Below are 27,790 nucleotides of genomic sequence, written 5' to 3'. Positions count from 1 at the left end.
GTTGAAGTCTCCTACAATGAATGCATTGCAGTCTATTTCCCTCTTTAGTTCTGTTAGTATTTGCTTCACATATGCTGGTGCTCCTGTATTGGGTGCATATATATTTAGAATGGTTATATCCTCTTGTTGGACTAAGCCCTTTATCATTATGTAGTGGCCTTCTTTATCTCTTGTTACTTTCTTTGTTTTGAAGTCTATTTTGTCTGATATTAGTACTGCAACCCCTGCTTTCTTCTCACTGTTGTTTGCCTGAAATATGTTTTTCCATCCCTTGACTTTTAGTCTATGCTTATCTTTGGGTTTAAGGTGAGTTTCTTGTAAGCAGCATATAGATGGGTCTTGCTTTTTTATCCATTCTATTACTCTATGTCTTTTGATTGGTGCATTAAGTCCATTTACATTTAGGGTGACTATTGAAAGATATGTACTTATTGCCATTGCAGGCTTTAGATTCGTGGTTACCAAAGGTTCAAGGTTAGCTTCTTTAGTATCTTACTGCCTAACTTAGCTCGCTTATTGAGCTGTTATATACACTGTCTGGAGAGTCTTTTCTTCTCTCCCTTCTTATTCCTCCTCCTCCCTTCTTCATATGTTGTGTGTTTTGTTCTGTGCTCTTTTTAGGGGTGCTCCCATCTAGAGCAGTCCCTGTAGGATGCCCTGTAGAGGTGGTTTGTGGGAAGCAAATTCCCTCAGCTTTTGCTTGTCTGGGAATTGTTTGATCCCACCATCATATTTAAATGATAGTCGTGCTGGATACAGTATCCTTGGTTCAAGGCCCTTCTGTTTCATTGCATTAAGTATATCATGCCATTCTCTTCTGGCCTGTAGGGTTTCTGTTGAGAAGTCTGATGTTAGCCTGATTGGTTTTCCTTTATAGGTGACCTTTTTCTCTCTAGCTGCCTTTAAAACTCTTTCCTTGTCCTTGATCCTTGCCATTTTAATTATTATGTGTCTTGGTGTTGTCCTCCTTGGATCCTTTCTGTTGGGGGTTCTGTATAATTCCATGGTCTGTTCGATTATTTCCTCCCCCAGTTTGGGGAAGTTTTCAGCAATTATTTCTTCAAAGACACTTTCTATCCCTTTTCCTCTTTCTTCCTCTTCTGGTATCCCTATAATACGAATGTTTTTCCTTTTGTATTGGTCACATATTTCTCTTAGTGTTGTTTCATTCCTGGAGATCCTTTTATCTCTCTCTATGTCAGCTTCTATACGTTCCTGTTCTCTGGCTTCTATTCCTTCAATGGCCTCTTGCATCTTATCCATTCTGCTTATAAATCCTTCCAGGGATTGTTTCACTTCTGTGATCTCTTTCCTGACATCTGTGATCTCCTTCCGGACTTCATCCCACTGCTCTTGCATTTTTCTCTGCATCTCATCCCACTGCTCTTGCATTTTTCTCTGCATCTCATCCCATTGCTCTTGCATTTTTTTCTGCATCTCTGTCAGCATGTTCATGATTTTTATTTTGAATTCTTTTTCAGGAGGACTAGTTAGGTCTGTCTCCTTCTCAGGTGTTGTCTCTGTGATCTTTGTCTGCCTGTAGTTTTGCCTTTTCATGGTGATAGAGATAGTCTGCAGAGCTGGTACAAGTGACCGCTGGAAGAGCTTCCCTTCTTGTTGGTTTGTAGCCTTTTCCTGGGAGAATAGCGACCTCTAGTGGCTTGTGCTGGGCAGCTGTGCGCAGACAGGGCTTCTGCTTCCTGCCCAGTTGCTTTGGGGTTTATCTCCACTGTTGCTGTGGGCTTGGCCTGGCTGGGGCTGTTCCTCCAAAATGGTGGAGCCCCGTTAGAGGGGGAGCAGCCAGGAGACTATTTATCTCCGTAAGGGGCCTCTGTGCTCCCTGCTGCCCAGGGGGTTAGAGTGCCCAGAGATCCCCAGATTCCCTGCTTCTGGTCTAAGTGACCTGTCCTGCCCCTTTAAGATTTCCAAAAAGCACTCTCCAAACCAAAACAACAACAGCAACAATGAGAGAGGGAACAGAAAGGAAAAAAAAAAGAAAAAACACGCGATTTTTTTTTTTTTTCCTCAGGTGCCGGTCCCAGGCACCCGCGCACTGGTCCTGCTGCCCTGTCTCCCTAGCACCAGGGTCCCTGTCCTTTCAAGGCTTCCAAAAAGCACCCACCCACCGGTCCCGCAGGGAAGGAACGCTCAATATTCTTGGTCCTCAGGCACTGGTCCCACGCACCCGCTCACCAGTCCCGCTGCCCTGCCTCCCTAGCACCGGGGTCCCTGTCCCTTCAAGGCTTCCAAAAAGCACTTGGCAAAAAGAGAGAAAAAAAAGGGAAAAACGCGCGATTTCTTCCGTCCTCAGGTGCTGGTCTCAGGCACCCACCCACCGGTCCCACAGGGAAAAATGCGGGATATTCTTTGTCCTCAGGTGCTGGTCCCAGGCACCCGCTCACCAGTCCCGCCGCCCTGCCTCCCTAGCACCGGGGTCCCTGTCCCTTTTAGGCTTCCAAAAAGCACTCGCAGAAAAGAGAAAAAAAAAAGGGGAAAAACGCGCGATTTCCTCTGTCCTCAAGTGCCGGTCTCAGGCACCCGCCCACCGGTCCCGCAGGGAAAAACGGGGGATATTCTTTGTCCTCAGGCGCCGGTCCCAGCCACCCGCTCACCAGTCCCGCCACCGTGCCTCCCTAGCACTGGGGTCCCCGTCCCTTCAAGGCTTCCAAAAAGCGCTTGCCAAAAAGAGAAAAAAAAAAAAAAGGGGAAAAACGCGCGACCTCCTCCGTCCTCAGGCACCGGTCTCAGGCACCCGCCCCCAGGTCTCGCAGGGAGAAACGCGGGATATTCTTTGTCCTCCGGCGCCGTTCCCAGGCACCTCCTCACCGGTCCCGCCACCCTGCCTCCCCAGCAACGGGGGCCCGTCCCTCTAAGGCTTCCAAAAAGCGCTCGCCAAAAAAAAAAAACTGCTCCGGTTTCTCTCCACCCGCCGGGAGCCGGGGGGAGGGGCGCTCGGGTCCCGCCGGGCTGGGGCTTGTATCTTACCCCCTTCACAAGGCGCTGGGTTCTTGCAGGTGTGGATGTGGTCTGGATGTTGTCCTGTGTCCTGTGGTCTCTATTTTAGGAAGATTTTTCTTTGTTATATTTTCATAGCTCTATGTGTTTTTGGGAGGAGATTTCCACTGCTCTACTCACGCCGCCATCTTGGCTCCCGCCTCCTCATTACATTTTTAATAGCATGTATTTGTTAAATATAATGAAAAATTATCCTCTCTCTCCTTATACAGAAATAAGGACTGGTTATAAAGTTGTCTCCTACAAGCATTTGTGTTTCTGCTATGTTTATGTGACTGTCCTCCACACCAGTAATGAATGCTTAAATGGACATGCTCTTTGTCTTAAAGGTGCCCACAGTTGAAAGGAACCAAAAAAAAATAGTTTCATATAGACAAACAATGATTTAGCTAGATATCATACTAAATTTAACTTAAAGGACTTGGGGAATAGTTAATAGTCTTGTGGCCTAGAGGGCTTGTGTCCAAAAGCTAGCTGAGGTGACTTTTAGAGTAAGTTTTGAAGTCTTTAATTCCACATGATTTTAATTGAAGACCCCAGAATTTGTGTGTTTCCAGTATGTTTGGAACTTTTTAAAAATAAAATAATAAAGTTCATTTTCATTCAACCCTAAGTTTTTGTGTTACATATCCATACCCTGTGGTTTTCTGTTTATATATTCTGTACCCTCATCAAATGTTAGTTTGGGGTTTCGTAAGAGACAGTGGTTTAAGTATCATTTACTTTACCCTTTTTCACATAGTGTGTTTTGTTCGGTTTTGGTTTTAAGGTTTCAGAGAATAGGATTGTGATATACAATCTATGTTAGAAAGAATTATAGTTCAGTCACCACATTTGTGTATAACTTTGAAAGTTAATACACCTTACTGAATTTGATCTCTGACTGAAAATCAGGTTTACTAGATGGATATCCCAACTTAGAGATGGGAAAGGAGTGCAAAAAAATCCAACAGAGATAGGGAATAGATGAGAGAAGGTGCATCATAAGAGACTTTATATGACTTGAAGGAAAGCAGGGTAATAAAACTGCCATCATTTATTGAGCACTGTTCTAAAAGCAGTATCCCCGTTTGATCCCTCCACCAGTCCTATTAGATGAGTTCTATTTTTTCCCTTTGTTACAGGTGAAGAAATTGAGGTCCAGATAGATTAACTAAATTAGTCCAAGATTACGCCACGGGTAAATTGGGCCAAGAATTCTGTCAGTCTGACTGCACAGTGTATTTAATAGCTATAGTATGTTACTTGCCTCTATGACAGTATGAAATTAATTATGTCATTTAGCTAACCTTAATCTGAAAGAATAGTGTATACTTCAGCAATTTTAAACTCTAGGTTGAGGGAATTTAGCAAACTAAATAATTTTGAATATTGGCAGTTGACTTTATAGTAAGGTTTTATGCCATGTGGTAACAGTTTGTGCACCTACTGTCCAGTTTTTGTTTTATCTAAATACTTCTTAATCAGAGAACTACAAATGTCTTTAATTTATGTATAACTCAAAATTAAGAGTGAGTAAGGTTAAATGATTGTACCAAAATGCACTGCTACTTTGGGATATTAAGGATATGCTTTAAACAGAGATATTTCAATTTATTTCTAATTGGATGTTTAGTTACATTAAGAAATGGGGTTTTTGCAGTTATTCATAGATCAATTTTTAGCATTCATTCATGTACTCAGGTAAGTTAGTCATGTAGGGGTAGTTTTTAAATATTGTACCTAATAGTTTCTGTATATTTATCCTGAAGAATTTGACTTAGCACATTTTAAAGGAACCAAGTAAAAAAGGCAAGATAATCGATTTGTAACTGTAGGTTTGCAGCAAGAATGGTTTAAAAATTTAACAATTAATATTCAGACAAAGATAGATTAGGTTGTGTGATTTCTTTCCAACAGGAAAAACCAGGAAGAAATTATGAAGAAAAGAACTTTTGAAATGCCCACATAAAGATCTTAATTTTTTTTTCATATCATTATAAAATTGAGTTCACATTTTGTACAACTAATTTGCTGTAGCATTGATAGGATTGGTTTTATTATTGTACTTTTTAAAATACCTAGAGTGGCAAATGAAGCATGCTAGTTTTTATCCAGCATTAGACACTTTCCAAACTGGAATGTTAAGAATGACTGAACAGATTTTGTGGTATGCCTAAGTTTTTACCCATTTTTTTATTTTCTCCATACTGGTGATTCTTCTAGGAGCATCTTCTAATTGGTTTTACTTTTATCGTTAAAAGAATAGAAATATACATAGACCACTTGTTTTTCACCCTTCCCATTCTTTGTGTCTCCTACCAAGTAAAAAACTTTAATTATAGCAGTTAATATATTTGGCAAAGTAGCTTAAATAGAAATTTGTAAAGTTCTATATAGTTATGATTTTATAGTGTGCCTCCCATTAAGCTTGTACAGACTACCACTTTGTAGCTTTAAGAATGACCTGGTTTATGGTACTTATTGTGGCATTATTGTATCAACTACATTAAGAATTTTTCCCCTTATTTTGAACTAACATCCCTTTTTCATTGAACTGAAGATACCATCAACAGTGAGATACTTGATTTTATTAAGTGCCTTGAAGGAGTGGGAGAAAACTTAAAATGAGAAGTATAAAATACTCTAAAATGAAGCTGTGACATTAAAGGGCTATTCCATCCATGTGAAGCAAGAAGTGAACCTACCGTACAAAGGCAGACAGCAAAGGAACTTGAATGTCAACTTTAATTGTTGGACAGAGGGAGGGAAAACTCATACTGAGGATTTGAACCACAAAGCAATGTTCATAAGCTTGCATCCTGGATTCCCATTATCAATGTGGTATTAAAACAAAATCATAGGTAACTTAGAAAAATTTAATGGTCTCGAATTGATGGTACTAACTAGTGGCTGGCCTAAGTCAACACAAATCCTCTGAAGAATTAAACTTAAAAGTCAGATGGCTTGAAATAATGCATCTTCCTATTTATTATGTATATCCTAGAATTAATGAAAAAATGGGGAAATCATAACATTCTTCACAAATTCTTCAGGCTTTGGGAAATAGGCTTTCCTGTGATGCTCAGGCTTCTGGAAGAGCTCTTAATTTATTAAACTCTTACTAGGTTTTCATAAGAAACATAATATTTTACATATGTATGTTTTTCTTTGGTTTCTACTATGTTAACACTACAGTTTTGGCTTAAAATTATATTGATGATCTATTTAAGAATATTCAGTTGTAATACTAAGAATCTTTCAAATGTTTGTCAGGTTGAGAAAGCTTAACTAGTTGCCAACCCTCAAAATTTACAGATACTGAGTGAGGCTTTAACTTTTTATTTGATATTAAACCTCATTCTATGACTATTACCATGAGTTCTAGTCTTAAGGCAAGTTTTTGAGATGTTTTAAAATTGAAGTATGGGAAGAACAATTAAGGAAACTATCAAACTGTTCTTTAATACTTTTCAAATATTTGCTATAAATTGCATTGGCTTGGTCTGGTAAACTTTTGTTATATGTAAGCTTTTTTGTGCTTTGTTTTTTAAATGGGATTTGATTGTGTGTCTTATGAAGTTAGAGTATTTTGTTTTGAAATCACACTCATTGTACTACTACTGTATGGAATATTCTCTTGCATGATGGAGATTTTATCCTGCTTAATGTTTTTAATTCTTATGAGAAAATATTTCATGTTGTTTTTCTCTTACATTTTCAAACGTCAGTTTCCCAATTTAGCTTAGAATTCTAGTTTTTTGATATGTTACTATCTTCTGATGTTATAGACAAGCCATTCCAAATAGCAGGCTCTTTCTGTCTGTTGCCCATCGTGTTTCCCCACATAATCAGTTACTTAGTATCTAAAGAAGTCAAACATACTTTGTTATTAACTTAAAGCAGAATTAATTGTGAGAATTAATTGTGAGGGTTAATAGTAATGTCTCTTGAAGGTGGGGAAGAGAGAGAACAAGCTTGATACTCGATTGATTTTTTTCCCCCTTTATGTGTACATATTTCTATAATTCTGTTAGTCTGGGTGGTAGAGGCTTGTCATTGCTTTTCTTTTCAAATTCTGTACCTTTTCTTTTTAAAAAAAGCTATTATTTGACTATATATTCTAAGTCTTAGTCAAACATTTTCTGTCAAGTTCTTGTAATGTTTAAAAGTGTATTGAATGTTCTATGGAACATAAAGCTTTCTGTGTGTTTTTAAATACATTAATACCATGCTACTTCATTTTGATAGATAGTACTTCAGATTATTTTTGCTTCATGAGTTGACTTCCACAAGTAATAGAATACAGTGTGCCAGTGTTCTGTCTACCTCTAGTAGGCTTTATATGTTCCTGTTGACTAATATGCTTATTTTTTGGTTGTTTCTGTTTCTTAAGTTGTTCATTTAATTTCACACTGTTGAATAACTCGTTACTAGTTACAGTACCTATGATTGTTGCATATAATTTTTTTGTCCCTCCATGTTTTCTTAGATTTGTTTCATATTAAAATCAAAATTGTAATTTTTGGATGAGCATTGGGTCATAATCTTTTAGAAATTTATGTTAATCTTCATGATTTTTATTCATACTTAGTAGTGAAGAGTAAGTCATAGATTTGGATCGCAGCTACTGGCAGACTAGATTAAGCTCCCAAACTAGTATTTCTTTCTTCAGATATTCATGTGTGTGATAGTTACTAAGTTTTTCTTTACAAGAGAGGGCAAAGAATTTATCTTAAAAAAATTTTTTTTCTAAGTCACTGAATTTTAAGCACCTTTGATCTAGAATTTGAAAAGGACCAGATCACTATAATTCATCTAAAAACCAAAAATGAGAAATACTGAAAAAAATTTTCTGTTGCTCCAAAGAAGATAGAAAAATGAGTGTGGAGTTAAAATTAGAAGAAAATTAATATTCTCAAATTTAGGTTAGAAATGACAGTCTAAATTTTAAATTTTATTTGCTAAAATAATTGTGCTTACATGTAAATTGACATAGGTGTTAAAATAGATCATTGATAAAATACTTCATTCATTCAACAAGCACTTACTAAGCATACTTATCCATATAGATAGTGTTCACTGGGTTTTAATCTAAAGTTGTATGTATTATCTTTAATAACCAGATAGATTCTTAAAGTCATACAAAGTGCTTTGATCTTATATAATAACCTTTTAAAATTTTTTTCCAGATGCCTGGAATGATGTCCTCAGTAATGCCTGGAATGATGATGTCTCATATGTCTCAGGCTTCCATGCAGCCTGCCTTACCGGTAATCTTATAAAAATAACTATTTTCTGTGATTTTCTGATTGCTTTTATGTATAAAATAACACACATGTATTTTATAGGCAATTTTGCTAGCATTTTAAGTACCTCTAGAGTGCTATAATGTAAGATGGCATTACAATGTACTCTTATTTTTAGTTTCTTGAATAATAAGCATTTATATTTTTTCCTTAAATTATAATAAATGTACCTTAGTTATTCTACATTAAACAAGACTAGAATACTAAAAACAATTTGTCAGCCAAGAATATTTTATTGGTCTAGTAGAAGTCTAATCTTAAAGCATAGGCATTTGCTTTACTGAGTGGTAATTAAAAATTGATACTATGTGACTTAATACTTGATCCTTTATACAGAGATCAGAAGGCTTCATTTGAAATCCATATTTCATGAGACTTCAGCTATGTATGGCACATTGCTTAGAAAATCATTTAACAGCCTTACCATCTTTATTGGGTAGTACAGCAATATATAATTCATTATGATATTCAAATTAGCATAACTTCTTTATTACCTGATAACCTAGTGGTTGTAATGAATAAATGTGGCATACTCCACTGGGGTGGTGAGTTTGCAGTGTTTTAATCCATAATTCCTTGGGCCAAATATATTCCAAAACTTTTTAATATTATAATGTTATACATTATATATATGATATCATATATAAAAATTTCCCATGGCATCTTGTACAGTGCCCTGTGATTTCTAGTACTATTTCTACAGCAGAAGTTACAGGTAGTTATTCTGAAATGGGGTAAATAAAGAATGTAAAGAGCTCATGTCATTCAGGGCAGATTTTGCCACTGTAATTAGTCTTGGTGCCAAACTTGAAAAACTTGTTTTTCAAAGCATTTTGTATTTCACAATTGTGGGTAAGGGTTGTGGATCTGTATATAATAATCATGTAACACTTAGATTAAACTGTTTCAGCAGCCCCAGGTTACTGATTCTTTTCTTGTCTTTTGTACAGATTATAGCATACTCAGAGAACTGAAACCACTAAAATTTTCTAAGCATCTTTGAGTCCGTGGCTTGAGAATTATATACATAGAGGGGACTGATTGACAGCTTTATGAGAAATTTTTATAAAATACAGTTTAAACAGATGAGTGTTACTAATTTCATTTTTCTTCTTACAGCCAGGAGTAAATAATATGGATGTAGCAACAGGTATGTACACCATTTATGGTGATATATATATATATATATATTATACTTCATTTAGACAATAGCATAGCATAATGAGGAATAAAAGCAGTGTCACTTGATGTTAATAATTAGCTACTTATTTTTTCTTTTCTTTTTTTAAAAGCAGTGGAAAATAGAGATAGCATTAATAATTGAATGTATAATATAATTTGGGGTCAGGAGTTCTGCTTTACAGAGAGATTGAATTGATCTTGAAGAAGTTGAATGATCTAAATATTTATTGTTTCCAGTGGTCCTTATCAACATAAAAGGTACTCAGATATTTGAATGAAAAACTAGTTGAGTCCATATTTTTACTCAGCAAACATTGTGGAACAGGGTAGAAACTCTAGTTTATATTCTCACTGACCTTCTGGACTACTTCATTTTTCTGTTACCTGCTTTGTACTTGTAGTTATTGGAGTTTGTAAGCCCTATGGTAATTTGTTTTTTTCATCAAGTTACCAGTAACCCCTTTGATTAGTGTGGTTTTAATATACAATAGTAATGCCTCAGTTAGCCATGAGTAAGTAACAGGTAAATTAGTATTCCAGGTGCTGAACACATATAAATATTCACATAAATGATACACATAAATTAGCATTCCAGGTGCTAGATGTTATACCATGATTATGCCAAAACATTTTCTGTTTTAAACATTAAATTGAAAAATGTTCAAAATGCTGTGTGCTTTCCTGCAGGTTTATATGGAGCACACTGATCTTTTTAAGATGGTTCACAAATTTCATTATTTAAACTGAAATGCTGTTCTTATTACTATAAATAATCCTGGAACATTACATTAAATTTTTTCTCTTTTTTTGAAGCATAGCGGACGTACAATATCCTATTAATTTCAGGGGTGTATCATAGGGATTCAGTATTTTTATGCATTAGAAAGTTGTCCCCACAATAAGCCTGCTTACTACCTGTCACCATACAAAGGTGTTACAATATTATTGACTATATTCCCTATGCTGTACATAACATCCCCAACACTATTTTATAACTGCAAGTTTGTACCTCTTAATCGCCTTCTCCTATTTCACCCAACCCCTCCCCTGGTAACCAGCATTTGTTTTCCTATATCTGTGAGTCAGAAAAAGACTATACTTTTTTTTTAGTTACTTTTAAAGGCTTTGAGTATACCCCTGATATTCCATAGTAGTTACTATTGCTGTCAGTATATATGTACTTTATTTTGTTTCCTTTTTACATTCAGTCTTTGTTTTCTTACTTGCCTATAGTTTTAAATTACTAGTTTCTAAAGTTAAAAGTTCATTCATGTGAACATTGTGTTTAAGGTACCTTTTCCCCTCTGTGTTAAAGGGGTTTTTGGTAGTGGCTTGGGGCGGTACTTATGATAGAACTTTTTGCAATGAGAGAAGTGTTCTGTAATCTGTACTGTTGAATAGAATAGTGACTAGCCACATGTAATTATTGTGAACTTGAAATGTGGCTAATGCAAACAAAGAAGGAACTGAGTTTTTAAATTTTATTTAATCTTATTTAATTTACATATTAACTTAAATAGGAGTGTGCAATGGCTAGTGGATACTATATCCCACAAGTCTGAAACCTGGGCAGTTGAAGGTGCCAGAAATCAAAAGCAAAGGCTCAGAGGTCTGAGACATCATTGTATACTTCAGTAGTATAGTAGAGAAAGAGAAATTAGTCATGGTATAATACAGTATACTTATTATACGTATAATACAGTAAGAAGAGAAAAGGCAAAGGTGTGAACACTTTTCAAACTGGCTCCAAGTGAATTTCATTTGCAGGTTGAAAGTGCAAAGTGCCACTTAATTGTAAAAATTGTTTGCACTTAGATGTTTCTTTTGTGGGAAAGAGCAAGCATGTAGGTCATAACAGACAGTATTAGGATATTTAGTATAGAAAGATTGAGGGGGAAGAAATAGTATGAAAAAATATTGAAAAACTGCTAGCTGAAGGAGAGCATGATATATCACATTGTAAATGTTCCTCTTTTGTTTTTTAGGCACAGCATCTGGCGCAGTAAGTACCTCTGGAATATATTTATTTCGTTGTATTTGTTTAGCCTTACTACATTGATCTTTATATCTGTTTTAGAGCTTGTCTACTAAATTGAACCCTTTTCCTTTTTTTCTGTGCCTAAGGTTGAAAAATTGTTGGCATGACTTAAAATCTAATTTTGATGTGACATAATGACAGAAATGGGAATCATATTTATATCAGTTTTTGCAAGGGTTCGAATTCTCCCCATTACAATTAGAAGGGAAACAGAACCTGAGGTTACACAGTAACTAACTTGGTCATTTTCAGTTAAGTGTTGCATTAGAAAGTACTTCTCTGTGTACAACAGTTTATTTATTCTTTTTTATTAGTGTAAACCCAATGAAGACTTTTCCTAAGGTAGTAATTTAAAATACTTTTTTGTTTGTCCCTTCTTTCACACAGTATCAGAAAGACAAATAGAACATTCATAATTTCCAGATTTTCCTTAGGCTAGGGGAGAGAGATACTACTGTGCCACTGTTTGTTTGTTTTTTTCCTCAGTATTTCATTTTAAGATAGTAGTGTTCCAGTTCTTTTTCTTAATGCTTATATATACAGTATGCTGTTGTACAGTTTGATGGTGTTTTTGGAAAATAACATAAGCCTGAGGTCTTCCTTAAAAGTCTCCCATTCTTTAGCCTTAGCTATTTTTTTTTCTTAAACATCACAGAGTTTGATTCTATAGCATCTTACTACGCTGATGGACAGTGACTGTAATGGGGTATGTGCGGGGGGACTTGATAATAGGGGGAGTCTAGTAACCATAATGTTCAAGTAATTGTACATTAACGATATCAAAATAAAAATAGTAAATTAAAAAAATTTTTTTAAAGATCAAAGAGTTTACATGTATAATCTTATTTAATCAGAAAAACAGTCCTGAGAGATAGCTGTTATCCCTGTCTATATTACAGTTGAGGAGATGCTGAAAGCTGTGAATTGACTGCAAGTACGTTAATAAGGGGAGAAAAACTTTTGATTGTGAACTTATTTAAGTATTTTAAAGTTAATTTTACATTTTGCTTTCAAAGTTGAATTGCAATAAAATACCCATTTGGTAATTCTTCCTTTGTTAGTGCCTGTTTTTATGTTTGCCTATGATAGCTTCATGTTTTTCCTGCTTATTTAAACAATGTGGGAAGAAAAGAGGCAGACATACGTTAAAAAGAAGGAAGTAAATTTCACTCTAAGTTTTTATACTGTGAGGAAACCACCACCATTAATATTTTGGTTGCTTGGGCAGCCTTTTCCTCTCACTTGATTGAAGTGTCATTGTTATCATATATTAAATTCTCACATATTCAGTATCCATTTCTGGGTTTTCTTTTCTAGTATTTCTATTTTTGTATTTCTAATCCAGTATTGTTCTTGCTGTGATTAGCTTTAGTATTTAACAGGCATGTCTTTGTAATTTCTCCTTTCATGTGTCCTTAGCTATTCTCATATATTAGCCTATGAATTCCCTACCCTGCCCCCAAAAATCCCTCTAAATATGCATGTACCCAGGCACAGTCAAAAGACAAAAGTATGTTTTTAATCTGGGATTATGCTTAATTCATTTAAATTTTAGGAGAATTGACATTTTCATACTTTTCTATTAAACTTTCCCATTCAAAAATACTGTGTATCTGTTTGAACACTTGCTATTGTTCCTTTTATTCTTTCTTTTTAGATTTTAGGTATACAAGTCTGAGTTACTTGTACTCTTCAAGTTATGATCATTACCTTGATCCATAGAGAGTTCCTTGTATTTTTTTCCCTTTATTCTCCATCTTAACTCCCATCCATCTTCCCCAATGCATTCTCAATTGAATTTATGTCCTAAGATCTGTATTTATTTGGAGAAGCTTACGAAGTATTTTTTGTGTAGCTTTGTTTTTTGTTCTTTTTTTTTTTCGTCTTTATTTTTTATCTTCAGTTCTTTATTTTTTTAATTGATGTATAATTGAGATATAATGTTATTTTCAGATGTACAACATAGTAATTCAGTATTTGTATACATTGTGAAATGATGACCACAATAAATCTAGATAATGTCCATCACTGTCTATAAATTTTTTTTCCCTTATGTTAAGAACTTTTCAGATTTTCTCTCTTAGCAACTTCCAAATAGGCAGTACAGTATTAAGTATAGTCACCGTGCTGTACATTATATCCCCAGGACTTACTAATTTTATAACTCAAAGTTTACACCTCTTGGAACCCTCCTCCCCGCTCTCCTACATTTCTCCTACCCGAACACCCTTCTCTGGCAACCATCAATCCATTCTCTGTATCTATGAGCTTAGAGTTTTGTTTCTTTTGTCTTATACATTCTGTGTATAACTGAGATATTGTGATATTTGTCTTTCTCTGATTTATTTCACTTTGTGCCCTCAGAGTTGATGCATTCTGTTACAAATGCAAATTCATTTTTTATGACTGAATAGTATTTCATTGCATATACATACACAGACATGCACGCACGTCTTTATCCATTCATCCATCAATGGATATTTAGGTTATTTCCATATCTTGGCTATTGTAATTAATTCTAGAATGAATATAGGGGTGCTTCTATCTTTTTGAGTTAGTCTTTTCATTTTTTTCAAAATATATACCCAGAGGTGGAATTATTTTGGATAACAGCCCTTTTGTCAGATACTTCTTTTGCAAATATTCTAGTTTGTGGCTTGGCTTCTCATTCTTGTGATTGTGTCTTTGGCCGAACAGTTTTAATATTAATGAAGTCCAGTGTATCAATTACTTCTTTCATGGTTTGTGCCTTTGGGTGACTTTTTATAAGATACACTGTTTTACATTGTGAAGAGAAAACAGTCTATGAGATGTTGATTTTTTTGCAGTTATTTAGAGCTTCATTTATGTTTTATTTCAAGACCAATTGTTAGGAATATTTTGTGTGCTGTTAATTTGAAGTTATGTTTTGTTACTTTGTACCTTGGCATATCTTTCATATGCTTGATCTACCTAAAAGAAGGTGTGTTTAAATTTTTCACCTGAAAAGATAAATGATCCTTTTCCCCTGTGTTTTTCTGTTGTCACTCTGTATTTCAAGGAGAAATTGCTAAATGCATGTATATTCAGGATAAGGTTTTTATCAGTATATAAGACCTTCTTTTCCATTGTGGTTTTTGCTTTAAATTCTGTTAAGTATGACAAACATCTATCATAGCTATTTTTAATTTATTTCTGCATTATAAAACTTCTTATTGGGAATAGGATAACTTTGCCATTTTATTACTGCAAGCTAGTTTTTATCAATTTAAAGATTTTTTTTATCCTTTTCTTACAGCCTAAGTTACCAAGTCTCTGGATAATTAGAATCTTTTTTTTTAACTAGATTTCATTTGAGTTTTGGCAATATAGGCAAGAGAATTTATTTCTTTCCCAATATTCATACCAATCATTTAATTTTATTGCCATCCTGTATTTGTTTAAGTATGTGATTGTAGACTCATGATTAATTAGGTCATGATTTTTAATGAAAGTGGCTTTAGAATGATTTTCAGTTTTGATAAATTCCCTTTTATCACTTAGATTTTTTTCCTCCTTTTATCTGGATGTTTTTGTTTTTATTTTTGAATAGTTGGGATGAGTTGTCACAATTTTTAGGATGTGATTTGATCATACCAGATTTATTACTGTGATCACGTGGTGGTGGTTTCTTTCTTCAGTTTGTTAATAGAGATCTCTTTTAAGATTTTCCAATATTGAACCACTCTTGTACTTGTACAGTAAATTCTCCTTGGTCAAAGTGTGTACATTGCAGGATTCTCTTGGTTAATATTTTATTTAAATTCTTATATTTATATTCATAAGTAACATTGCCTGTTTTACTTGGTATCTTTTCTGTTGAGTTTTGTTGTTGCTAAAGAGTTTTTCATCTTTTTCCATGATCTGAAGCATCCTATTTTATGTTTTATCATATTTTAATACCAAAATTTTCTGTTTTTAAGGTTATATAGTATTCTGTGAAATCATCTCATTAGGTATCTCCCAGTTGTTTTGTGGTAATTAGAATATTCACATGTGATGTGTTTCTTTGGATGAATTTTTGGTTAAGTAGTGTGGGAGGAAAAAATTTCCTCTATATTTTGAAATTGGTTGGAAATTTTCTGTCTGTTTATGTTACTCTAATCTTATATTTTGTCTTTTTCTTATTTTCCCTTTTTAAAACAGTGAGGGGATTTTTCTACCTGTTTGTGTTTTGGTTGTTTTTTTTTTTTTTTTATCTGTTTTGGTTTCATTGACTTCGGCTTATACATTATATAAATACTAATCTCTATTAATACTAATCTGTATATAAATGCTTATCTCTATTACTTATACATAACTGTCTTTGAATTTGCTGGATTTATTCACAACCTAATTGTTGACTAGCTTTTTTGAATCAAAATTGTTAGCTCTCTTGATAATTATACATATGCATTTTTTTTCTTACACAGTTTTCCAGGGGGTTTTTTGGCCTTCTAAATATTTTCTGTATATATTTTGCCATTACATCATCTGTTACAGCACCTTATTTTAACACTGCATATTAAGACATTTTCCATTTCATTAAAAAGTAAGATCTTTAGTCTATAGTATGAATGGGCCATAATAGAACTGTTTTCTTATGGGTGTATATTTACTTATCTCTTTAATTTTTTACCATTAAAAGTAATTTTATAGAGACCATCATTGAATATCTTTGCAGTTATGTAAATGGGATTTCATAGAGTTAAATTTCAGGCTCAAGACATTATGTTTACATTTTTTATTCTGATAACTAGATTGCCCTTCAGAGAAATTTCATTCCAGCCGGTAGTATGAGAGTGCCCTTTTCTTTACACCCTTTTAATATCGTGTATACTAATAGTCTTTGTCATTCATCTGATGAAAAAAGTTTTCATTTTAATGTGCTCTTCCTTGTTAAGTAATAAAGTTAATTATCTAGTTATATTATCTGTATTGTGTTCCATTAATGGCCATGTTTACTTTTCCATTAGATTATCTTACTGATGGTAGTAGATTTTTGAATGTTCCCGATAGTGATTTTTTAATCCTTTATTCTGCAGACATATCCTCCTAGTTTACCTTTTGTAAAAGTGTTAATTTTCAGTTAATTCCTCATTACTGCCATTTGTATCAACAATTTTTTGTTAGTGCAATATTTTTATTAGTATAATAACTATACAATAAAATAACAATTTTTAATTAGTACAATAATAATTTTTTATTAGTACAATTTGGGAATGTTGTCATCATAACAACAGTGCAGAGTAATGCTAAAGCTCCGGTGTGCAGACATCTCACTAACCCCCTCAAGACCCCAAAGCAAGTGACCTTAAGGTTAATAGTAACATCCCGGCTTTGGCCAATTCAAAATAAATAATGAAGTCATTGTTAGGTATTCACCGTTTCTGCCTGGGCAGTCTAAATCTTTTGATAGGCAGCTTTTGCTTGTTTCTATGGAAGGGTCTTTTGTTTAAAAATGATTTTGTGGGAAAATAAGTTTTATGAATGTACTATGCTAATATGACTATCAGGACTTAATAACTCTCATAGGGTTATTAAAGAATTAACTGAGAATTGATGCAAAGTAATTAGCATAAGGCTTATATTTAGTAGTTGAGCAGGAATTTATCTTTCCTTATTGACAATTAGACTGTCTCTGAAAAGAGAAAGCTTAAAACAGTATTTCAGGGTGTAAAAAATGTGGTCTCTAATGGCAGATGTGACTGAATTGTCCTAGCTCTATTATTTATTTCCTGAATCATTGAGAAGTTATTAACTCTCCTAAGCCTTGGTTTCCTTGTTTGAAAAATGGGTCATACCTGCTTTGTAGTGTAGTTGTAAGGCTCAAAGTAATACATAGTAAGTACTAAATTACTTACTATTTCTTTTGTGTACTTCACCTTTTTCTCCGCATTATTTGACTGTTATTTATCATCCCTTTATTTTTCATTCCATTGTCTCGTAAGTTTATTTCTGGTGAACTTCTTCCTCTGATGCCCTTTAGTAGGTATGACTTGGGAAATTTAAATATAATTTTGGAACTTAGAGTATATTTTTCTTTAGATAATGCAAACATGAGATGCTACTGAGTTCATTATTTTAAAAACAAGAAAAGTAGCAGAACCTCTTTATCTTTTTTTTTATTAAGGTATGATTGATATACACTCTTATGAAGGTTTCACATGAAAAAACAATGTGGTTGGTACATTTACCCATATAATCAAGTCCCCACCCATACCCCAGTGCAGTCACTGTTCATCAGTGCAGCAAGATGCCACAGATCCACTGTGTGCCTTCTCTATGCTACACTGTTCTCCTCATGATCCCCCCACACCATGTGTACTAAACATAATACCCCTCAATCCCCTTCTCCCTTCCTCCCCACCCACCCTCCCGCACCCCTCCCCTTTGGAAACCACTAGTTCCTTCTTGGAGTCTCTGAGTCTGCTCTTATTTTGTTCCTTCAGTTTTGCCTCATTGTTATACTCCACTAATGAGGGAAATCATTTGGCATTTGTCTTTTTCCGCGTAGCTTCTTTCACTGAGCATACTGTCCTCCAGCTCTGTCCATATTGTTGCAAATGATAGGATTTGTTTCTTTCTTATGGCCAAATAGTATTTCATTGTGTATATGTACCACATCTTCTTCATCCATTTATCTACTGATGGACACTTAGGTTGCTTTCATATCTTGGCTATTGTAAAAAGTGCTGCAGAAAATATAGGGATGCATATGGCTTTTTGAATCTGAGAAGTTGTATTCTTTGGGTAAATTCCAGGGAGTGGGATTACTTGGTCAAATGGTATTTCTATTTTTAGTTTTTTGAGGAACCTCCATACTGCTTTCCACAATTGTTGAACCAGCTTACATTCCCACGAGCAGTGCAGGAGGGTTCCCCTTTCTCTGCATCCTCGCCAGCATTTGTTGTTCTTAGTCTTTTCAATGCTGGCCATCCTTACTGGTGTAAGGTGATGATATCTCACTGTGGTTTTAATTTGCATTTCCCTGATGATTAGTGATGTGGAGCATCTTTTCATGTGTCTGTTGGCCATCTGAATTTCTTCTTTGAAAAACTGTCTCTTCATATCCTCTGCCCATTTGTTAATTGGGTTATTTGCTTTTGGAGTGTTGAGGCATGTAAGTTCTTTATATATTTTGGATGTTAACCCCTTGTCAGATATGTCATTTACAAATATATTCTCCCATACTGTAGGATATCTTTTTGTTCTGTTGATGGTGTCCTTTGCTGTACAGAAACTTTTTACTTTGATGTAGTCCCACGAGTTCATTTTTGCTTTTGTTTCCCTTGCTCGAGGAGACGTGTTCAAGAAAAAGTTGCTTGTGCTTATATTCAGGAGATGTTTGCCTATGTTGTCTTCTAAGAGTTTTATGGTTTCATGACTTACATTCAAGTCTTTAATCCATTTCAAGTTTACTTCTGTGTATGGGGTTAAACGATAATCCAGTTTCATTCTCTTAATGTAGATGTCCAGTTTTGCCAACACCAGCTATTGAAGAGGCTGTCATTTCCCCATTGTATGTCCATGGCTCCTTTATCATATATTAAATATGGTTGGGTTTATATCAGGACTCTGTAGTATGTTCCATTGGTCTATAGGTCTGTTCTTGTGCCAGTACCAAATTGTCTTGATAATTGTGGCTTTGTAGTAGAGCTTGAAGTTGGGGAGCATAATCCCCCCAGCTTTATTCTTCTCAGAATTGCTTTGGCTATTTGAGGTCTTTTGTGGTTCCATATGAATTTTAGAATGACTTTCTCTAGTTCGTTGAAGAACGCTGTTGGTATTTTGATAGAAATTGCATTGAATTTATAGATTGCTTTAGGGAGGATGGCCATTTTGACAATATTAATTCTTCCTATCCATGAGCATGGGATGTTTTTCCATTTATTGGTATCTAATTTCTCTCATGAGTGTCTTGCAGTTTTCAGACTATAGGTCTTTCACTTCTTTGGTTAAGTTTATTCTTAGGTATTTTATCCTTTTTGGTGCAAGTGTGAATGGAATTGTTTTCCTGATTTCTCTCTCTGCTAGTTCATCGTTAGTGTGTAGGAATGCCACAGATTTCTGTGTATTAATTTTGTAACCTGCAACTTTCCTTAATTCAGATATTAGATATAGTAGGTTTGGAGTGGATTCTTGAGGGTTTTTTATGTATAATATGTCTTCTGCAAACAGGGACAGTTTAACTTCTTCCTTGCCAGTCTGGATGCCTTTTATTTCTTTGTGTTGTCTGATTGCAATGGGTAGGACCTCCAGTATTGTGTTGAATAGAAGTGGGGAAAGTAGGCATCCTTGTTTTGTTCCCAATCTTAAAGAAAAAGCTTTCAGCTTCTCACTGTTAAGTATGATATTGGCTGTGGGTCTGTCATATATGGCCTTTATTATGTTGAGGTACTTGCCCTCTATACCCATTTTGTTGAGAGTTTATCATGAATGGATGTTGAATTTTGTCAAATGCTTTTTCAGCATCTATGGAGATGATCATGTGGTTTTTGTGCTTCTTTTTGTTGATGTTGTGGATGATATTGATGGATTTTCAAATGTTACCATCCTTGCATCCCTGGAATAAATCCTACTTGATGATGATGGATGATCTTTTTGATGTATTTTTGAATTTGGTTTGCTAATATTTTGTTGAGTATTTTTGCATCTATGTTCATCAGGGATATTGGTCTGTAATTTTCTTTTTTTGTGGTGTCTTTGCCTGGTTTTGGTATTACAGTAGAACCTCATTATCTTCACAGTTTTTAATTTATGAAATAAAGCATTACCTACCCATGCAGCTGAAGCTCCTATATATATTTCTAATTGTATCATCTTTTGATCCAAGGTGTTAGAAGAGATGAATAACAGGAAGCTAAATATTTTCCAGAAGCTATTTCACTTCCAGAAGCTATTTCATGTTTTCCCCAGAAGAGGCTAATTGTCACATTAATTGTCACATCTTGCACAAGTGCTTGAATAGGTTAAAGAATTTCATACACCTTTGTAATTAGCTAACAGTCCTGCTACATCATTCAGAAATACATTTTGTAAATAAGTCATATGACTTGATCTCTATAGAAAAGGCCAAGTGTTTTGTTATCCGTTTGAATTTTATCAATTTCTGTCTCTGGATTCTAATGACTATCTATAATTCCTTCATAATCACTCTACTTATCTTCTCAGATGCTTTTGAGGTAAGTCATCTTACCTCATCTACTTTTGTTAAAATGACAGCAAGTTATTTTCTTCATAAGTCATCTTTCTTGTTCCTCATCTCCACATTTTGGAAATTACGTAGTTTACAATTAGCATATTTTTTTCACCATTAAACACATCTGAAATTGGGGTGCATCCTATAATCCGTGGTGTTTTATGATCTCTTTTCTCCACACAGCAGTTATGGCTTAGTTATATGTAACTGAACAAAAAAAGTGCCAGCATCAGAAGAACGAATGTCAGTTTGTTCTGTCAGGTTTGGAAGAAAAGCCTAGAAATAATGGCACAGGACTCTTTTATTATTAGCTAGGAATAAAATGATTGTGGTGAGAGAGTTAGGAAAGCAGTGGATCAATTTAGCCACATTCCCAAAGTAGAAATTAAGAGTAGATACCTGTTACTACTCAAAGTTGGTAAGGAAGAAAGAAAGGTAGGTCATCTTTAAATAAGTACAAAGGAAAGTTAATAACCAAATTCCTTTTTTTAGAAGTTTTCATTACTCCTTTTTTTTTAATGCTGTATTACTAATACTTCTCATGCCACAGAGGATAATATTGTATGGAATATAATGGACATCAACTCTTGGTACAAAAAAATTGTCTCAGTGTGAAGTTTAAGGAATAGCTTAACTTTTATTTGCCTGTTTTCCTTTTCATGTGTTCACAAAGTAATATGTGATAAAAGCAATGTCTAAGCAAGAATAAATCCTTTCAAAAAATTTAATGTGAAGTCTAGTATAAGTACATAATAGTTTCACAGTGATTTTCCTTTTTCTTTCTTTGAGTTTTGTACAATAATGGTTTGTCTTAGATTTGAAGAAATGTGTGTACATCATCTCTGTAACCCCTCTTTCAGGCATACTTTAATTTCTTACCATCTGAAAGTCTAATGCCCAGAATTGGACTTAGTACTTTTGATCTCATCCAGTAATTTATTCATGATTCCTTGTAAAGCTAAGTTTTTAACTACTTTATTTAAGTACGATTGACATGTAAGGAGCTGTGCGTATTTAATGTGTACAAGTGCATGATTTTGGAAATAAGTATGCACCTTGAAACTAGCACCAACATCAAGACCTTAGATATCTATCACCTCTCAAAGTTTCCTTCCACCCTTTGATTATTACTGTTTTGTGTGTTTGTGTGTATGTTCATGTATGTTATGGTAACCTTGTAAAACTTTTTACCAACCTTTATTTGGACATCATGTCGATTTATGCCTGTGGATTTTGCAGCAACTTATATAGAGTTTTTTATTTTTTCGTACCCCAAGAGTGGGTTTATATTCTATATCAAACTAGTTTCAAAACTTTATCTCACCTATCTTAATGCTGAAGCATTTGGATTCATATTTTATGCCTGTTAAATTTCACCTTGTTGGTTCTTTAAATTCTGGATTGTTATCCAGAATCCTTCCTTTCTAACTTTGATAACTGCATCTTTATGGCATGTCAATTTAAAATTTTGTCCAATTTGATGTAAATATTCCTTGATTATAATTGGTGAACTCATCATCAATCCACCATCACTACATTAGCATCTCTAATTCATATATTTTTTCCATAGTGCATAGATTTGTATTGCTGAAAGATGGTCTTTGTCCAACTTTATGTAAATATCCTTTGGATTATAGCTGATCACAATTAATCCACCTATAGTACTTTAGCATCCAGTTTGTATATTCTCTTTTATCCACAACACAGATTTTTGTTGCTGAAAGATGGTCTTATGTGCATTTGTTACAAAGTTACTGATCTTAGGAGAACAACCATATCCTTATTATACTGAGATTTTGTAGAATAGAAAGAAATCCTAAAACCTGAATTGATCCATGATATTTTGAAGTACTTTTAAAATAGTCTACTTTTCAGTTACATCCCTACTTGCATTGGTGAATTCTTCTAAATGACTTAAACTGTCAAAAGTATGCCCATTTTATATTTTTAATTTCTTTTCCATATATTGCTTTGAAACTAATGATACTGATATTTTCTCTCAATGGCACTGTTAAATAATTTATATCTTTTTTTATTAATTAAAGAAATCAATGTGGACTGAACATAAATCACCTGATGGGAGGACTTACTACTACAATACTGAAACAAAACAGTCTACTTGGGAGAAACCAGATGATCTTAAAACACCTGCTGAGGTAAAAGTTTGAGGCCTAGAAGTTAGGGGTTGTTTAACAGACTGGTTTTTGTTTTGGGGTTTGGGGGAGACAGGATTTTGTGGGTATTTGACTATCCAAAGAATGGTCTCACTGCTTGTCTCAGAAAAGAGTGCTGTAGAGGCATTCAGGAAAGAAAAGAGTTAATAAAATCATACTAGCAACAGGACAAATAAAGTCCATTCCCATCTGGGCTGACCGGTTTTATTTAGTCATTTTGCCCCTGCTCAGAAACTCTTGTTAGGTGGCATCAATTTAAGGAAGGTGATTTAAAGAATCAGTTGGAAGAAAAAGACTTTATCTCTACTTCCCCCCCTCTCCCCTTGCCTTTTTTTAAATTCATGTTTCAGATTGTCTTTATAGCAAACCTGGGTGATTTCAGATATCTTCTGATGAGTTCTATAAAATTCCTTGTGGGGTTGGGATACTGGATGTAAAATTAAACTACAAATGCTTTCTTCTCTTAGAGTGGGTAATTATCTCTTCAAAAATACCCCCAAAAAGTATGTGTATTTCATTTTATGTTGCACGTTTTACCAAAGTATACAGATACGGAATTATAATTGAAGGGATTAACTGAGTAAGCAATATTGCATGTGGTGAAATTAGGAACTCTGAAGTCCTAAGTAAAAGTTGATCTGGCATTTCAAGCTGTATTTAAAGTTTTTCCTTGATGACAATGTCTTTTCCCCCTCTTAATTATGGAATTTAAGCATGTTAATGTATTATCTAGGCTACCACACTAATATGCCCAGCACTACTTGGATTGGGAGGTTGATAGATGTTGCAATTTTTTATTTATCCCAGTACTGATAATAGTAATACTTAATTGATTGTTTGCCCAAGAGATTTTCTAGATTTGAGTTTTCAGTAGTATTCTCATAACACCTTAACCAGTTTTATGTTAGGTTTTAAGTATGTCAAACTTAAATTGCTTCGTAAGGCAATTCATGCAGGTTTGTAATAAATGAATGTGAAACTGAAATCTAAGTGTGAGTCAATCAGATTTTGCTTTCTCCCAAGTTTTATGGTTTTCCTACTTGTATTAGTATTTGAGAAGTCTATTTGTGAAATATAGATGATAATTTTTACCTGTGATTGGATATAAATGTCAAGAGCATACAGAATTTGACATTTACAGAGACCAAATTTTAAATCTTGCCTCTTCTCTTTGAGTAAGTATATTACCTTATACACGTCACTTTCTCTAAGTAACAGTGTAAATTTGGAGTAATAGTATAATATTATAGTGTTATTGTAAAGATTAAATAATAAAGTAACATCACTTAGTATCCTATTATTGGTAGCTTATATTATCTCAACAAGCTTTAGAATTGTATAAGTTGATAATATGCACTGAAAATAGTGATGTGAATGATGAATGATGCTAACTATAAATATATTACTGTTAACTGGTAGGGTTTTTTTCCCTTTAGCAACTTTTATCTAAATGCCCCTGGAAGGAGTACAAATCTGACTCTGGAAAGCCTTACTATTACAATTCTCAGACAAAAGAATCCCGCTGGGCCAAACCTAAAGAACTTGAGGATCTTGAAGGTAAAACCAGAAAAAGTAATTTTTAATGTTTTTTTACGTATATGTTATTCACATTGTAACAATGAGTCCTTCATAAATAGGATTATTCAAACAAAGGCCTATGTTTTTAAATTAAATGATTAGAATGTTTTAAATGGTATAACAGTTTTATGGGCTCTTATTTTCTTGTTGCTCTAGATCTCAGTTCTATAGATTTTAAATAGATTTTTATTTGATTTGATTCCACTGAAACTAGGATACCAGAATACCATTGTTGCTGGAAGTCTTATTACAAAATCAAACCTGCATGGTGAGCTGCTTTGATAATTCATTTTCTGTCTTTATTTAACATTTTTAGAGTATGTTACTGATGTTCACTAACCAAAATTGGTAAATCTGCAGTGAGAAATCTCTAATTCAAAGAATTCCTTTCATTTAAGGGTTATATTATAAATGAGCTTGTAGCTTTTAAAGTTGTACTTTGATGTTTTAGAGAAACATCACTTATCGTTAAATTGCAGGACATCATGTACGGTATTCCTAAGTACAGCTTCGAGTGTTGGTGCATACATGGAATATGTGGCTTAACCCATTTAGCTGATAGCAGAGAATATTGAATCATCAGTTTAAATTTTATTAAGTTGTATTGTCAGACAATACATTTAATGCTGATTTTATTTTAGCACAGCATTGCAAAATAGCCTGTATGTTTGCTGTGGGAGAACTAAGGTAAATGGAATATAATCATGCCTTACAAAGGCAAGACTTCAACATCCTAAACTACATAGAATACCCCTGAAAATCTAGAAATACTAATATAAAATAGAAGTGTCTATTTTATAAGAACTAGAAATACTAACAGGAAACCAAAACTTAAGATAGCAGAGATTAGAGTAAGAATTGAGAATGTAGTTGTTGTACTCTCACTTCTAATAGAATCTGGTGTCATCAACTCTCAGATTAAAAGCAACAGATGGTAGGGAAATGGGGCTAGTAAAGTAGGTCTGCAGTGTGGAGTAACATCTGACAGGATGTGTTACTTTATTGTGTTAGTCATCATTGTATCCTAAAAATATATTAATACATACTAGTAATCATAACCTCCCTTTAGTTTATTTTGTCAACCACCCTTAATCTTTTCAGAATTGCCTTTAAAGGTGGATACATTTTTAAAGTATTGTTAGAGTTAAGCTTATTTTATCACATGGAGCACCTTACTCCCTAATGATGTGGAATGAATGAGATATTTTGTTAACTCCTAAAGGAAAATTTAGTTTTTAAAACTGGAGTGAAAGAAGAAATATTAAGTAAAAGTCTTCAAAGCTCAGTTTAAATTTCTATACTAGCATTGGCTAAAAATAAATATCATAGATAGGTAGATGACCAGTTTATTCATGTAAGAAATGTCAAGCTCATTTCTGATATAACCCTACTACAAATAGTTGGTGTGCATAACTGTCTATCTACCTGTCAATGCTAGTATATATGTGCTGGAATTTCATAACATGAATTTGATCCCATTTTGAATTCAGTATCTTTTTTAAAAAATGATTTTATCCCTGGGTAAATACTATCTTATTCCAGAATTATGTAGATACTTTGAGAGAGTTTTTGCAGTACCTAGCAGCCTTTCGAAAAGTAACACTGTGGGGAGAAGCTTTCTAAAAACTGCTATTATTTAAATTTGTCTTTATTCTTTAATTGCTGCCCTGAAACTTTAGAGCAAACATTTGCTCTGTAAAAGCAGTGATTGTTTTTTTTTTAAGGACAGTAAATTCAATCTTTGAGGCTTTATCTCCTTTTAAAATTGGTTTTCAGTGGTTATATTTAAAAACTATGTAGCATGTTAACTTTTCTATTTTTTCTTTAATAGCAATGATCAAAGTGGAAGAAAGCAGGTAAGCAGTTTTGGACATCAGTAGGTATTTATGAATTTGGTAGTCCTGTAACTCCTTGTTTTAACTGTCTGCTTTATAATATAAATAGTATTTAATATGTTAGGCCTGACAGTTTGGTGGTTTTGGAGGATTGGCAGGGAGAGGGATACTGACTCAAGATACATAAGTGAATTGTTACTAGACAGTGATTATTTGCATTTGGACTGCATTCTTTACAAATTAAGAAGACTTAAAGAAAAGTCCAGAATTTGATTTAATATGGGAATGAAGTATTATATGTATATATCTGTTCCTTTACTCAGGTTTTCCTTTTTTTTTAATTATAGTTGGCATACAATATTATTTCAGTTTCAAGTGTACAACATAGTGATTTATCATTTATATACATTAGGAAATGATCAGCACAGTAAAATCTAGCTATTATCTGTTACTATACAACATTGTTCTGATATTATTAACTATATTCCCTATGATGTACATTGTATTCCTATGTCTTACTTACTTTGTAACTAAAGTTTGTACCTTCTAATGCCCTTCCCCTGCTTCACCCATCTCCCCATTCCGTTTCTGGCAAACATCAAATTGTTCTCTGTAGCTCTGAGTTTTTTGTTTTGTTTTGTTTTGTCCACATGTTTTCTAGAGTCCACATGTATGTGAAATCATATGGTATTTGTCTTTGCCTTTTTCACTTAGCCAGTACCCTCTACATCCTTCTGTGTTGTCATAAATGACAGGATTCTGTTCTTTGTATGGCTGAATAATACTCCATCATATATGTGTACCACATCATCTTTGCCCATTTATCAGTGGACACTTTGGTCATCTTCACTTTTTAGCTTTTGTAAATAATGCTGCAGTAAACATAGGTGTTGTGTATGTATCTTTTTGAGTTAGTGTTTTCATTTTCTTCAGACACTGAGAAGTAGAAACGCTAGATCATATGGTAGTTGTATTTTTCAGTTTTTGAGGAATGAACTTCCATGCTGTTTTCCATAGTGGTTGCACCAATTTACATTCCTACCAACAGTGCAGAAGGGTTCCATTTTTCTATATCCTCACCACTATTTGTTATTTCTTTTCTTTTTGATCCTAGCCATTCTGACAGGTATGAGTTGGTTTTTCATTGTGGTTTTGATTTGCATTTCCCTGATGATAAGTGATGTTGAGTATCTTTTCATGTGCCTTTTGGCTGTATGTATGTCATCTTTGGAGAAATATTTATTCAGGTCTTCTGCCTTCTTTTTAGTTGGTTTCTTTGGGGTTTTTGTTTTGTTTTTGATACTGACTTGTGTAAGTTCTTTATATATTTTGGATATCAGCCTCTATTGAGTATATAATTTTGAAATTATCTTCTCCCATTCACTAGGGTGCCTTTTCATTTTATTGATGTTTTCCTTCACTGTGCAAAAAGCTTTGTAGTTTGATAAAATCTCATTTTTTTTTTTTGCTTTTGTTGCCCT

At 34.0% G+C, this 27,790-nt stretch overlaps 1 protein-coding gene across 8 annotated transcripts in view; it reads left to right on the top strand.

Moving 5' to 3' along the window:
* Positions 1–27,790, top strand: part of PRPF40A (pre-mRNA processing factor 40 homolog A) — a 60,064-nt gene that overhangs the window by 14,281 nt on the left and 17,993 nt on the right. For 4 of the 8 annotated variants that reach the window (XM_017674460.3, XM_017674459.3, XM_017674462.3 and 1 more), the window contains 7 exons: positions 8,187–8,267; positions 9,423–9,453; positions 11,471–11,487; positions 22,768–22,878; positions 24,333–24,453; positions 24,689–24,742; positions 26,306–26,330. In XM_017674460.3, the coding sequence (XP_017529949.3) occupies positions 8,187–8,267; positions 9,423–9,453; positions 11,471–11,487; positions 22,768–22,878; positions 24,333–24,453; positions 24,689–24,742; positions 26,306–26,330 (440 nt within the window). The remainder of the gene's footprint in view (positions 1–8,186; positions 8,268–9,422; positions 9,454–11,470; positions 11,488–22,767; positions 22,879–24,332; positions 24,454–24,688; positions 24,743–26,305; positions 26,331–27,790) is intronic. The other 4 variants (XM_036996006.2, XM_017674461.3, XM_073241473.1 and 1 more) reach the window with 1 other exon arrangement.

Source organism: Manis javanica, chromosome 7 (genome assembly GCF_040802235.1).
Source record: "Manis javanica isolate MJ-LG chromosome 7, MJ_LKY, whole genome shotgun sequence".
Taxonomy (NCBI): Eukaryota; Metazoa; Chordata; class Mammalia; order Pholidota; family Manidae; genus Manis; species Manis javanica.
This window is presented reverse-complemented; position numbering and strand designations above follow the sequence as displayed.